The sequence below is a fragment of the Chiloscyllium plagiosum genome, unplaced genomic scaffold (assembly GCF_037043375.1).
Source record: "Chiloscyllium plagiosum isolate Xiang-an unplaced genomic scaffold, Cpla_swu_hap1 HiC_scaffold_2, whole genome shotgun sequence".
NCBI lineage: Eukaryota > Metazoa > Chordata > Chondrichthyes > Orectolobiformes > Hemiscylliidae > Chiloscyllium > Chiloscyllium plagiosum.
This window is the reverse complement of record NW_028270140.1, coordinates 56765737-56781490: the sequence shown is the minus strand read 5'-3', so window position 1 is coordinate 56781490 and position 15754 is coordinate 56765737. Positions and strand designations below refer to the sequence as shown.

At 42.5% G+C, this 15754-nt stretch overlaps 1 protein-coding gene across 2 annotated transcripts in view; it reads left to right on the top strand.

The window, feature by feature from the left end:
• The window catches only part of frem1a (Fras1 related extracellular matrix 1a), a 410320-nt gene that overhangs the window by 107593 nt on the left and 286973 nt on the right, over positions 1-15754 (top strand). For both annotated transcript variants that reach the window (XM_087996893.1, XM_043714338.2), the window contains exons 3-4: positions 5786-5880; positions 8049-8359. In XM_087996893.1, coding sequence (XP_087853019.1) covers positions 5786-5880; positions 8049-8359 — 406 coding nt within the window. The remainder of the gene's footprint in view (positions 1-5785; positions 5881-8048; positions 8360-15754) is intronic.

Sequence of the window (15754 nt, the reverse complement as noted above, 5' to 3'; positions counted from 1 at the left end):
GTTTGAATCTCATTATGGCAGATTTTGGTATTTGAATAAGAAAACTAGGATAAACAGCTAATTTCATAGCAATCATGTAACCATTATCAATTGTCATTAAAACACATTTGACTGATTAGTGCCCTTCAGAGAAAGAAACCTGCTGTCCATTTCTGATCTGGCCAACATGTTACTCCCGACACAAAGCAATATGGTTAAATCTTAACTGGTCTCTGGACAAATAAGGATGGGCAAGTGGCATCCAGATCCTGTGTGTAAATAGGCAAAAAACACAAATGAGACACGTGCACAGAGTAAAGGTATGAATTTTTAAATTAATTTGTTGAGGAACTTTATTTATTTTGTGCAGTTTCTCCTTCACTTACTTACAATGGCATCCTCATGCAACTTTTAAACCAGGTGTCCTCTGATTCCCCTCCACCTTGCGAGAACATTGTCATCTTTAATTGGCTGATGAGTCAGAAACTGTGACATTGGAAATGCAGACCAGGTCAGACAGCAGAGGAGCAGCAGAGTCGAAACTGTGACATTGGAAATGCAGAGTAGGTCAGATAGCAGAAGAGCAGCAGAGTCGATGTTTTGGGCATAAGCCCTTCATCAGGAATGTAATGAGTTGGTTATTGGATGGCATATTTCTGACATGTTGCGGGTGGCTGATCCCTTAGAGATCTTGACAGGAAGCTCCAGAAACCCACCGGCAAAAACCTGCGGCAAACTTAACATTTCCAGCCTGTGAGCTTTCAAACTTTATTCTCAAATGGTTCCAGCATATCTCACTGTTATCCACGAAAGGTTATGTATATGGTTTGTATCTGTTCAATTTTTTGTTGTGATTCCAAAAAACTCAAGTATTCTAATGTATATCTTCATTTTAATTTTCTCATTACAATATTTTCAGCTTCTGGGGTTTGGGATTTAAGGCTGTTTATTATTGTAACATTTGGTGATGAAGAAAGAAGATTTCCAAAAACACTGGGCAGGAATGAAGACTGAGGACTTTTGATATTGTAGTCCTGAAAGTATGTTATCTTCATGTAGTTGATTTGTACACAGCTCATACATTGAATGGCAGAATAGACTAAATGGGTGGAATGGCCCACTTCTGATCCTACATTTTATGGTCTTTATAAAGGCAGAAATTACGACTTTTCAATTAATTCAAGGAAAATAGGCATCACTGGCATTTATTGCCCATCACTCCTGTTAGGATTAGAAGTTAATCACATTGAAGGATTTAGAACGAAGTAAAGATTTAATAAGGTAGATATACAGTAAGGAATCCATAACAAATAGGCACAATCTGAAAATCAGAGCTCAGATTGACAAATGTGAACTTTCTAACAAAGGGTTTAGCAAACTGAAGTTACAGTATGAAGACCTAAAACTTTCAAGTCTGAGTGGTGGGCCTTTGTTTGGTAAAGATTGAAAGAACATAGAACATAGAACATTACAACGCAGTACAGGCCCTTCGGTCCTCGATGTTGCACTGACAGTCATACCAATCTGAAGCCCATCTAACCTACACTATTCCATGTACGTCCATATGCTTGTCCAATGATGACTTAAATGCACTTAAAGTTGGCGAATTTACTACTGTTGCAGGCAAAGCATTCCATACCCTTACTACTCTGAGTAAAGAAACTACCTCTGACATCTGTCCAATATCTATCACCCCTCAATTTAAAGCTATGCCCCCTCGTGTTCGCCGTCACCATACTTGGAAAAAGGCTCTCCCTGTCCACCCTATCTAACCCTCTGATTATCTTATATGTCTCTATTAAGTCACCTCTCAACCGTCTTCTCTCCAATGAAAACAACCTCAAGTCCCTCAGCCTTTCCTCATAAGACCTCCCCTCCATACCAGGCAACATCCTGGTAAATCTCCTCTGCACCCTTTCCAAAGCTTCCACATCCTCCACATCCACATCATAATGTGGTGACCAGCACTGTACACCATACTCCAAGTGCGGCCGCACCAGAGTTTTGTACAGCTGTAGCATAACCTCATGGTTTTGGAACTCGATCCCTCTATTGATAAAAGCTAAAACACTGTATGCCTTCTTAACAACCCTGTCAACCTAGGTGGCACCTTTCAGGGATCTGTGTACCTGGACACTGAGATCTCTCTGCTCATCTACACTACCAAGAATCTTACCATTAGCCCAGTACTTTGCATTCCGGTTACTCTGACCAAAGTGAATCACCTCACACTTGTACGCATTAAACTCCATTTGCCACCTCTCAGCCCAGCTCTGCAGCTTATCTATGTCTCTCTAAAGAAAGTACAGAGTTGAGATAATGAAGCCAGAGTGTGATGAGGGACAAATGTAATGTTGGGAATTTGTCACCGGCTGGAATTCCGTGCTCACCAGGAAAGCGACATGGCATATTTTACCTCCTTTTCCAGCTGCTAGTTGCTGGTGAATATTCATCTGTCTCCAAGTCCATATTACTTCAGCTGTGCAAATTAATAAGTAATTGACTAACAAAATAAATAAAGGTAAGGGCTAGTGGAGTGCTGTGACTGTATTATTGTGGAAATTTGTGGAATTCAGTGCAATGTTGGTGTAACCTTATTTGTGACAAGTGACTACAGCTCCAACAATTTCATCTCAGAGTTTCTAATATGGAATCTGAGTTGCAGCCATTGCAGAGCATCAGGAGGGGAGAATTACCTGCGTGCTTTATTCTGGAAGGCTTTATGCTAGTTTGAACTTCAGAGTTAGACAATCATCAGGAGTGGAAGGATATGACTGAGTCAGGCAGATATGAGAATCCAGCAGGTATTGATGAAGAAGCATCAGTCCCTGACATTGCCCAACAGGTATGAGGTGCTTATTAACATTTGGAATGAGGAGAAGGACTGCAGGGTGACTGACAGTATGACACAGTACGTCTTTCAAGTGGGCTGAGTGTAGAGGAAAGTGGCAAGGAGGTCAAAGGTTGCATTAAAAGGGATGTGGAGAGGAGGAATGATGTTCTGCTGGGAGAGTTTGAAGTGATTGAGTCCAACTTAATTTAAAAAAAAAGGACATACACCATTCTAAAAACTACACATGGGACAAGGCCTGACTTTAGCAGCAAAGATGGCTGCTACAAAGTTCGGTTTCATACCATTGGAATCTTCATCGGGGCAATTCACCTGGGAAGGGAGCAAAAAGGAAATGCTCCCATCAATATTGAGTACTTCACCTGAAACCTTGTGCTAAAGAAAATCACGCAATGGAAAACTGCCATAGAAAATTGCACTGTAGAGATTGCTAATAGAAAATCGCTATACCTGTTCAGTAGAAAGTTCGCGTTGTTGAAACAATGTCCACATTTGTCAGTTGTGTGATGCTATTTGTGTAATACATCAGTGTCTGTGTGGGAACTGCCCATTCTGTCCAGGCCCCTCTGCAAGGGATGAGAAAGGCCAGCTGACCATTGGCAACAAGAAGCTGCATGGAGTGTTCATTTTCAGGCATTTCAGGAAAAACACTGTTTGGAACCCCTTCAAATGCTTCTGACTGCTATCATTGAATAATATTGCATGAACTGTGCAGGCAGTTTCTCGTTGTACTTCCTGTCTCCAGCAACTGCTCCTCATTCATGTTCCTGTCCAAATGCCTTTTAAATGTTGTAATTGTACCTGCATCTATCACTTCCTATGATAGTTCATTCCACATATGAGCCATCCACGTATGAAAAAGTTGCTTCTCTGGTCCCTTTAAATCTTTCTAATCTCACCTTAAGAATATATCTGCTAACTTTGAACTCACCCAAACTCATGAAACGATCTTTGCTATTCATCTTATCTATAACCCTCATGATTTTATAAACCTCTAAATGGTCACCCCTCAATTTCTTGTGCTCCAGTTTAAAAAGTCCCAGCCTGTCCAATCTCTCATGATGATAACTCGAACCCTACAGTCCCAGTAACATCCTGGTAAATCTTTTCCGAGTGCTATCATTCCTAAGTAGGGTGACCAGAACTGTATACAATACTCCGAAAGTGGCTCCATTGACATCTTGTACAGGTCATTCTGCTATAATGCAACAGCTGTGTTTCTTTGCAACCTTGAGCCATAGAAATTAGGTTAATGGAAAACAGCCACAGAAAGACGAGTTGTAGAAAATTGCTAATACAAAATTGCTATACCCATTCGGTAGAATGTTTGCATCATCCAAACAATGTCCACAATTCATCAGTTGTGTTATAGCCATTTCACACTGATGAAACATGCATTATAGCAGAATGATCTGTGCAACCTTAACATATCATCTCAACTCCTACACTCAATAGATAGAGTACTTTATTTATCCACATGGTTTAAATCTAATTGAAAGATCATCTTGAGTTACTGTCTTTCTCCTGAAGATGTGCTGATGGGAAACTCTGTTCCCCACTCCAGAAACGGATACTTAGATTTTTTTTTGAAGGGCCTAACATTTTTAAAAGATCAAGTTTGATGTTCAGGAAACGAAACATAAGCAGCTCAACTAATCTCAAAGTATGGATTCCAGTTGACTCCTGGTGATTGGAGTTTGGGAATTCTCAGGAGTCAGAGACCTAATTCCATTCCAGTGACCATGGTTGAGGACAGATAGACACAAGGCTGGGACCAGGCCCAAACCACTCCCAGATTCATTGCATTCAGACTGGAGTAGCAACAGGAGAGCTATGCTTTTGCAATTAATTACAGAATTGGAAATTTACAAACGAGTAAAAGCAGGAATCAGAAGAGAATAAAAGTCTGGACTTGCTTCAATTAGACTTCAGTTCTTTGGTATCCTGCAAGTCAATTATAGACATGCCAAAAATGTTGATTTCATGAAGAGATGTGCAGAGCTCCCAAAAACTCTTTAAAACACACAAGAACAAATATTTCTTTATAACATAAGTATTCAAATAATTTACATCTCCTTTTAAATCGTGACTTAAAGCTTCTCTGGTGGTGATTACCTCAAACTGTGTTGTGAAATGTAGTCATATTGCTATATAATTTATTGCTGTCTCTCAATCTTAATTTTTTTTTCTTGATTCTTTCATGGGATGTGGGTATCCCTAATTGCCTGGAACTGATTTGTCTATTTAGAGGACACTTAAAAATAAACTACATGTTGTGGTTCTGTTCGCCAAGCTGGGAATTTGTGTTGCATGCAGGAACCGGAGTTGTTCGTATGTGGCGCTTAGGCGGTTGGCATAGGATTCCCATTTCCTGGCTTGTCTTAGCGTCTCTCGCTACACAAATTCTCAGCTTGGCGAACAGAACCACAACAATGAGCACCCGAGCTACAAATCTTTTCACATACTTTGAATAAACTACATTATGAGTTTGCAGTCATGTGTAGGTTAGGACAGGGAAGGTTGGCAGACTTCCTTCCCTAAAGTGATCGGATGGATGTTTATAACATTCAATGATTGTTGTCATGATCACCATTCCTAAGACTTGCTTTACATTCTGGACATATCAAATTGAATTTAAATTCCATTTGCTGCCATTGTGGGAATTAAATCCATGTCCACTGACATTCACCTAGACCTCTGAATTACTAACCCAGTGATAATGCCAGTAGGCCACTGTGTCCCTCTGCGAGCAAGAGTGTTTATTTTTTACAAGAATGACTTTAATAGATAGATAGAAAAGACATTCAGGCCTACTTTGTGTTTGTAAACTGAAAGACTCTATACTTCATTAGAGGTTGACCACTTTCATTGAAGTTATAATAAATTTTATTTTAAATTGTATTTGCTGAAATTATTTCAGATCCATTTATGTTTACCCTGAGTAATATCTTTCAGGTTTTTGATTGCCACTTCCTAGCCAATGAAGTGAAATATACTCATAATGGTTGTCCAATTCTTGATGAGGATCAAGTCATGCTGAGGCTCTACAGGTAAGTGAGACATGGGAATGGGGAAAAAAAGGTTTGGTCATTCGTAAGGAAGCCAAGGCTTTTGGATGAACAATAAAAATAGCATCAATCAGAAAATCTTGACTTAGTATCAATATCACAAGTGAAACTTAAAAGTTATTGAATTCAAAAGTTCACATTTTCGAAGAATTGAAGAAAAGCTTGACAGTAAGCATCACTCAATGTTTTTCAACATTGGCAATGGGAGGACAGAGGAAAATCAAACACAGAACTGTAGAAATTATGCCTTATTAAGAATAAAGTTGCTTATCCTTCTCTCTCAGTTAATTTATTTGTATAACCCACTAATGGCTAACCATGAGAGGGGATGGGCAAGTGAGCAGATCCTGTTGACGTATGATCGTTGCTCTGAAAATGTGGGTGAGAAGGAGAATTTCTCCTTTGACTCTAATCAGTGGCATGATGACTCAGTGGTTAGCATTGCTGCCTCACAGCACCAGGGTCCCAGGTTCGATTCCAGCCTCGGGTGACTGTATGCATGGAATTTGTGCATTCTCCCCATGTCTGCGTGGGTCCCCTCCGGGTGCTCCAGTTTCCTCCCACAGTCACAAAGGTGTGCAGGTCAGATGAATTGGCCATGTTAAATTGCCCATAGTGTTAGGTGCATTAGTCAGAGGGAAATAGGTCTGTGTGAGTTACTCTTCAGAGGATCGGTGTGGACTTGTTGGGCTGAATGGCTTGTTTCCACGCTGTAGGGAATCTAATCTCTGGCTACCATCCATGGAATGAAACCAGTCGGACTGCCTGGTATTGATCTCGGCACCGGCTATGACAATGTTAAACGCAGCCTTGTATTCCCTGTAAAGCCTGCAAAAGCTTCTGAGGGCTAATGCTGAAATTGGGATAGATGTGCCACCGAATAGTCAAGCAACAGCCTGATGTTGTTATACTGACAGAATCATAGCTTACACACTGATTTTATGTCTGGGACAGAGAGTGCTGGAAAAACACAGGTTTGGCAGCAGGATGACAGAAAATCAGAGTTACAGTTTTGAGTCCAATGACTCGTCATCCAAACTTCCTGTGCAGAATTGGGGATATTCATCAATGTTTAGCCCTGTTTGTGATGACTCCAATATTGACACACTTCCTGTCCAAATGAAGCAAGGCCTGGACAATAGCCAGACTTAGGCTGACAAGTGGCAAATAACACTGACATCACGCAAGTCCAGATAATGAGCATCTCCAACATGAGAGTATCTAACTATTTCCCCTTAACTTTCAATAGCGTTATTATTACTGAATCCCTCAAGAAAAATATCCTGTGAGATACCATTATCCAGAAATTAACTGGACCAACCATATAAACACCATAGCTATCAGGGCGGATCTGATGCTGAAGCTTGTAACTCACCTCCTGACTCTCCAGAGACTGTCCACAATTCAGGAGTATGATGGGGTACTTTTCAATTGCCTGGAAGGGTGCAGCTCCAAAAATACTCAGAACCTGACACCAGTCAGGACAAAGCAGCCTACTTGATTGGCACCACATCCACAAGCATTCCGACACCACCGATGCTCAGTAGCTGCAGTGCATACCATCTGCAAGATGCAATGTAGAAATCACCAAAGATTCTGAGACAGCATCTTCCAATCCCCTGACCATTTTCATCTCGAAAAACAAGTGCTGCAAGATAACCTGAAATTTCCCCTCTAAGTGATACACCATTATGACTTAAGACTTCATTGCCATTCCTTCACACTCCTTGGGTCAAAATCCTGGAATTAATTCCTAGCTGCACTGCAGGTATCCAACATATCAAAGATTTCAGTGGCTCAAGAATACAGTTCCCCACCATCTTCTCCAGCTTCACGAGGAAGGGCAAAAATGGTGGCCTCACAAATGATGCCCACATTCTCTTGAATGAATAAATAAATGAATGACGAGGTTAAGTAGGCCAAGACTGGTTGTGGGCTTTGGGTTTCTTACCTGCAATTAACTTAAGTTTGCTCCGGGGGAAGAAGTTTGTAAGAACCCTAGGCTGTTGTTGTTTTTTCTGTCACCAGTAAAATATCATCTTTAGTTCACATTATGTGTTAAATTATCTTTTAGCCATTACAACAAATTACCATATTGCTCTTTTCAGTTTTAATTCATAATTTCCCACTTCTTTTCTTTTATGATACAGATTTACAGAGACAGAAACCTTCACAGAAACATTCATTTTAAAGGTTCACCTGCTGGATTCAGACTGCAACATCATTCAGCTGGGCTCGACATCATTGGAAGTCCCTGAGTTTTATGGTTTTTCTAATATAATCGATAGGAATGTGCTTACATTTGTCTATGATGTGGCGATGAACCTTGATTGTACTGTACACATTACTACTCAGGACACATTACTGCCAGCATATGGGCAACTTGTCATGGGAAAGCCTCCAGAGGGACCAGTTCGTGGTGACCAGCCAAACAGCTTCCTCCAAATTATGAAAAAATCCAGTGAGTTCATACTCTCTGTTGCATTATCATTTGAGCTGATGGAAAATTTAAAATGTAAAGCTTTTCTTTGAACAGTAGAGTTTACTGAGAATTCTAGTTTAAAACAGGATGACTTTGTTTTATCATGGAATCACAGATGGTGATGTAATGCACAAGAAGGCCATTCATTCTTTGTGCTTTTACCAGTTGTGTTAGCTACTCCACTACTATCTAGTGCCAATCTCCTGGCTTTTCTCCACAACGCTGCATACTTTTCCGCTGGGGAAAAAGAAATTCAGCATCCTAAGTCCTGGGCTTTTGGGAGTGGGTAAGCTTATGTAGAATTTGCATTCACTGAATAGGGCCTAGCGGTGAGGTGGGAGGGAAGTTAGAGTGGGGGGAGAAGAGATTTAAAGATTTAAATTGATAGTGAGTAAGGAAATTCTCAGTGGTCTGACAATTTCAATCTATTAGCATCACATTCACAGGATTTTGGGATTTAACTGTGGGTGCATGAGTTTCCTAGAATGTACCATTGAAGCCAAAGTGAGACCTTGGTTACAACTGTTAAAAATTCACATGAATGCCGAAACATTACAGCATAGTTGCTTGTTTAATTATGTGTAAATCAGTGTGCCTGTTCTGAGCAGTTATCTTTATGGCTTTATTGGAGACTCTCAACATTTTGGTGTTCACATTCACCACTTTGATGGTTTGTACGTCTGATTTCAGTTTGGAGTTCTGATCTATCAGGAATGGGTTTCAGTCTCTTGCTGTTTTAGCTTCAAAGCTGAAAAATGTGTTGCTGGAAAAGCGCAGCAGGTCAGGCAGCATCCAAGGAGCAGGAGAATCGACGTTTCGGGTATAAGCCCTTCTTCAGGAATGACTCCAGCATCTGCAGTCCTCACTTTCTCCCTGTTTTAGCTTCAATCTTGGATGACAAACAAGATAGTGAGCAGTATCAACAGCACTAGGAGTGGAAGGAGAAGCACCAGATGGATATTGGCATATTTGCTGGGATAGATATGATGGAAGTTTGCAAACAAAGGTGGCTTTCTACTGGTGCAGGAAACCATTAACTGCACAGATTAACTGTCCTTAAGGCACTACAGTTCATCAAGGACTGTTTGTGAACAGCAAAAAATACACTCTGCCAAAGTAGAGCTGGGGTGCAAACATTTAAAAAAATCCCAATATAGCTCTGCACAAGACTTCCAGGCAGCTGCTGTGCTGCTTTTGTTGGAACTTACCCTCCCACCTTGGTCACATCACAAATCAGAACAAAATTCCTGGAAAAGGTTATTGACAACACTCCTGAGGAGCACAAATGACATTCTTGTGGAAACATTGTTTCTACCTCTGCACTTTGTCTTTCTGCAGAAAAAAATCCTTGTGAAGTTTTCCTCTTGGATGGAATTGGAAGGGGATTAATATACTGGCAGGGAGATTTGCTAGAGCTGCTTGGGAGGATTTAAACTGTGGGACCCAGGGAGATAATGACAAAAGAGATCAATCTGAGACTGGAACAGTTGAGAAAATAAGTGAGTCAAACAGTCAGGGCATGCAGGAACAAAACAGAGAACAAGCTAGGACTATAAATTAAACTGCATTTATTTCAATGCAAGAGATCAACAGGAAAGGCAGAAGAATTCAGGGCATGATTAAGATTATGGGACTGGGATATCATAGCAATTACAGAAACATGGCTCAGGGATGGACAGGACTGGCAGCTTAATGTTCCAGGATTCAAATGCTACAGGAAAGACAGAAAGGGAGGCAAGACAGGAGGGGGAGTGGCGTTTTTAAAGAGGGATTGCATTACAGCTGTACTGGGGAGGATATTAACAGAAATACATTTAGGGACGTTATTTGGGTGGAACTGAGTTTTAAGAAAGGAATATCACTTTAGTTGGATTGTATTACAGACCCCCTAATAGTCAGTGGGAAATTGAGAAACAAATTTGTAATGAGATCTCAGATATCTGTAAAAAAAATAGGGTGGTTATGGTAGGGGATTTTAACTTTCCAAACATAGACTGGGACTGCCATTGTGTTAAGGGTTTAAATGGAGAGGAATTTCATAAATGTGTACAAGAAGATTTTCTGATTCAGTATGTGGATATACCTATTAGAGAAGGTGCACAACTTGACCTACTCTTAGGAAATAAGGCAGGGCAGGTGACTGAGATGTCAGTGGGGGAGCACTTTGGGGCCAGCGACCACAATGCTATTAGTTTTAAAGTAGTGATGGAAAAGGATAGACCAGATCTAAAATGTGAAGGTCTAAATTGGAGGAAGGCTAATTTTGATGGTATTAGGAAAGAATGATGCCTTCCAGCACATCTCATCCAGCGCTTACCGTGGCTCCGCCCTCCAACTCCACTCCTCCACCCACAATAAGGACAGAACCCCGCCCCCACCCCCTGTTCTCACCATTTCTACCACCTACAAACCAACCCCACCACCACAGATATTTCCCTCCCTACTCCATTCCGCTTTCTGTAAAGGTTGTTCCCTCCGCAACTCCCTAGTTAGGTCGACTCCTCCCACCCACCCTCCCCTCCTGGTACCTTCCCCTGCCACCGCAGGAATTGCAAAGTCTGTGCCCACATCTCACCGCTGATATCCGTCCAAGGCCCCAAAGGAGCCTTCCACATTCATCAAAGTTTCACCTGCACTTCCACACATCATTTACTGTATCTGTTGCTCCCGATGTGGTCTCCTGTACATTGTGGAGACAGGATGCCTATTTGCTGAGTGCTTTAGAGAACATCTCTGAGACACCCGCACCAGCCCCACTGCCCTGTGGCCAAACACTTCAATTCCGCTCCCATTCTGCTGAGGACATGCAGGTCCTGGGCTGTCTCCATTACCACTCCCTTACCACCCAACACTTGGATGAAGAGCGCTTCATCTTCTGCCTCGGAACCCTCCAAACCCATGGCATCAATGTGGATTTCACCAGTTTCCTCATTTCCCTCTCCCCACCTTATTCCAGATCCAACCTTCCAATGCAGCACTACCCTATGACCTGTCCTACCTGTCCCCCCATTTTTCTTCCCAAATATCTGCTCCACCCTCCTTTCTGACCTATCATCATTACCCCCACCTCCATCTACCTATCGCGCTCTCAGCTACCTTCTCACCAGCCCCACCCCCCCTCCCATTTATCTCTCCACACCCTTGGCTTACAGCCTCATTCCTGATGAAGGGCTTTTGCCCAAAATGTCGACTGTCCTGCTTCTCAGATGCTGCCTGACTTGCTCTGCTTTTCCAGCACTACACTCTCGACTCCAGCATTTGCAGTCCTCACTTTCACCAAGACATTCAAAAGCTGGTTGGGGGCAGATGTTCGCAGGTAAAGGGGTGGCTGAAAAATGGGAAGCCTTCAAAATGCGCTAACGAGAGTCCAGGGACAGTATATTCCTGTTAGGGTGAAAGGAAAGGATGGTAGGTATAGGGAATACTGGATGATTAGAGAAATTGAGGGTCTGTTTAAGAGAAAAAGGAAGCATATGTGAGGTGTAGACAGGATAGATCGAGTGAATCCTTAGAGTATAAAGACAGTAGGAGTATACTTAAGAGGGAAATCAAGAAGGCAAAAAGGGGTCATGAGAGAGATTTGGCAAATAGAGTTAAGGAGAATCCAAGGGTTTTTACAAATGCATTAAGGACAAAAGGGTAACTAGTGAGAGGATAGGGCCCCTCAAAGATCAGCATGGCGAACTTTGTGTGGAGCTGCAGGAGGTGGGGGAGATACTAATTGAGTATTTTGCATCAGTGTTTACTGTGGAGAAGGGCGTGGAAGACACAGAATATGGGGAAATAGATGGTGACATCTTGAACAATCTTCATAATACAGAGGAGGAAATGCTGGATGTCTTGAAACACAAAAGTGGATAAATCCCCAGGACCTGATCAGGTGTACCCTAAAACTCTGTGGGATGCTAGGGAAATGATTGCTGGGCCCCTGGCTGAGAGATTTGTGCCATCGAAAGTCACATGTGAGGTGTCTGAAGACTGGAGGTTGGCAAACGTGGTGCCACTATTTAAGAAAGGTGGTAAGGACAAACTATAGACCAATGAGCCTGATGTCAGTGGTGGGCAAGTTGTTGAAGGGAATCCTGATGGACAGGATGCACATGTATTTGGAAAGGCAAGGACTGAGTAGGAATAATCAACATGGCTTTGTGCGTGGGAAATCACGTCTCATGAACTTGATTGAGTTTTTTGAAGAAGTAACAAAAAGGATTGATGAGGGCAGAGAGGTGGACGTGATCTGTGTGGACTTCAGTAAGGTGTTTGACAAGGTTCCCCATGGAAGACTGATTAGCAAGGTTAGATCTCATGGAATACAGGGAGAACTAGCCATTTGGATACAGAACTGGTTCAAAGGTAGAAGACAGAGGGTGGTGGTGAAGGGTTGTTTTTCAGACTGGAGGCCTGTGACCAGTGGAGTGCCACAAGAATCAATGCTGGGCCCTCTACTTTTTGTCATTTACAAAAATGATTTGGATGCGAGCATAAGAGGTACAGTTAGTAAGTTTGCAGATGACACCAAAATTGGAGGTGAAGTGGACAGCGAAGAGGGTTACCTCAGATTACAACAGGATCTGGACCAGATGGGCTAATGGGCTGAGAAGTGGCAGATGGAATTTAATTCCGATAAATGCAAGGTGCTCCATTTTGGGAAAGCAAATCTTAGCAGGACTTATACATTTAATAGTCAGATCCTAGGGAGTGTTGCTGAACAAAGATGTTGGAGTGCAGGTTCCTAGCTCTTTGAAAGTATAGTTGCAGGTAAAGTATAGTAAAGAAGGTGTTTGGTACGCTTTCATTTATTGGTCAGAGTACTGTATTGAGTACAGGAGTTGTGAGGTCATGTTGCAGCTGTATATGACATTTGTTAGGCCACTTTTGGAATATTGCATCCAAAGATGTGCAAGTTAGGTGAATTGGCCATGCTAAAGGATGGTGTGAAACTTGAAAGGGTTCAGAAAAGGTATTGCCTGGGTTGGAGGATTTGAGCTGTAGGGAGAGGTTGAATAGACTCTGGCTGTTTTCCCTGGAGCATTGGAGGCTGGCGGTTTATAGAGGTTTATAAAATTGTGAGGTGCATGGATACGATAAATAGACAAGGTCTTTTCCCTGGGATGGGGATGGCACGGTGGCTCAGTGGTTAGCACTGCTGCCTCACAGCTCCAGGGACTCATGTCGATTCCAGCCTTTGACAGCTGTCTGTGTGGAGTTTGCACATTCTCCCTGTGTCTGTGTGGGTTTTCTCCCGTGTTCCGGTTTCCTCCCACAATCTAAAGATGTGCAAGTTAGGTGAATTGGCCATGCTAAATTATCCATAGTGCTATGTGCTAGTCGGAGGGAAATGGGTGTGGGTGGGTTACTCTTCAGAGGGTCAGTGTGGACTTTTTGGACCGAAGGGCTTGTTTCTGCACTGTAGGGAATCTAATCTAACCTAAAGTCCAGAATTAGAGAGCATAGTTTTAGGGTGAGAGAAGAAAGATATAAAAGAGATTTAAGGGGCACCTTTTTCACGCAGAGGGTGGTATGTGTGTGAAATGAGCTGCCAGAGGAAGTGATGGAGGCTGGTACGATTTCAACATTTAAAAGGCTTCTGGGTGGGTGTATGAATAGAAAGAGTTTGGAGGGATCGCACTGTGTGCTTGCAACTGAGTCTAAATTTAGCTTGGGATATCTGGTTGGCGTGGACGAGTTGGACAGAAGGGTCTGTTTCTGTGTTGTACATCATTATGGCTCTATGACTAGGGACAGGGGAAGCTTTGAGCTGCTCAAACCAGTTTTACTGTTCAATAAGATCATGGCAGGAAAATGACCTATGTCCATTTACTCACCTTTTACACCATGCCAGGAAGGCTTGCTTGATATCTACACCACAGTGTGCATCTGAGTAGCTTCTACATCATCCAGAGATCAAATGTCGATTGTGTCCACGGGGACATCATGTACAGATCTCGAGCATGGAGTGAGTAAGTGCAGGAGAATATAGTAAAATAATCCTCATCCTGATGGCCCCCTTTCCAGGCAAGTGCAGAGACCCTTGGTACACAGGCACCAACTATCACTATGTACTGAGATTCTACCTATCCCTTGGGTTGTGAATGATGTCTCTGGCTATATTGCCATGGAACTACTCCAAACAGTACCACCTGCTCTTGTGGAGGAGTTTTTTTTCAGAAAAATCCTTTGACCACAAGTCTGTCAGGCGGTAGTCGACAAATAATATCCTGAGAATCCCTGGGGAAAGAAGAAGCTCAATGCTGTTGGGTGGTTCCCTGAGCAGACTGTCAAAGTCATTTAGCAGCTTGGCTGCTGTTGAGAAGGGCACTACCCATCAGATCTTTCATGTTACCTGGACTCTCTTTGTACTACTGCAAACTGCCTTTAAAAAGGCATCATAGATGCTTTCAGATTCCTAGCATTGAGGTGCATGACTTGCTGTGTTCTGACACCAGTTGAATGTTGAGGAAATGGAACCCCTCTACATTGTAGTACATTCTAGTGTTGACATGTTGACAGACATCTTGTCAATGCCACCTTGTATTGAGTATTCATGAACCTTGATGCTCACTCCATCTGCTCTTTTCCAGAATACAGAGCTTCAGAGATCTAATTTATTTAACAGTGGATGACAAACCGGCAGATATTGTAATTGCTGCCCATTCCAGTCTGGAAGGAGCTGAGGGATGAATATTCCTGGTCACAGTCATATTAAAAGTGCTATCTTTGCTGTGTTCAGGCAAGGAGATTTCTCCTTGAACATCCTGGTCAGTACAACTTCCAGCTGAGAGCCCTCATCAAAATGGTTTGGAGAGGGTGGACGCTAGGAAATTGTTTCCGTTAGGCAAGGAGACTAGGACCCATGGACACAGCCTTAGAATTAGAGGGGGTAAATTCAGAACAGAAATGCGGAGACATTTCTTCAGCCAGAGAGTGGTGGGCCTGTGGAATTCATTGCCACAGAGTGCAGTGGAGGCTGGGACGCTAAATGTCTTCAAGGCAGAGATTGATAAATTCTTGATGTCACAAGGAATTAAGGGCTACGGGGAGAATGCGGGTAAGTGGAGTTGAAATGCCCATCAGCCATGATTGAATGACGGAGTGGACTTGATGGGCCGAATGGCCTTACTTCCGCTCCTATGTCTTATGGTCTTATGGTCTTAAAATGTTTCCTTGCAGGCTCCCACTGGAAGTGTGACAAGGGTGATCAATGAGGGTAGAGCAGTGGATGTTGCTTACATGGATTTCATTAAGGCCTTTGACAAGGTCCCTCATGGTAGGCTCATCCAGAGGATTAAGATGTATGGTATTCATGGTGACTTGTCCACGTGGATTCAGATTTGGCTTGTCCATGGAAGGCAGAGGGTAGTGGTGGAAGGGTGT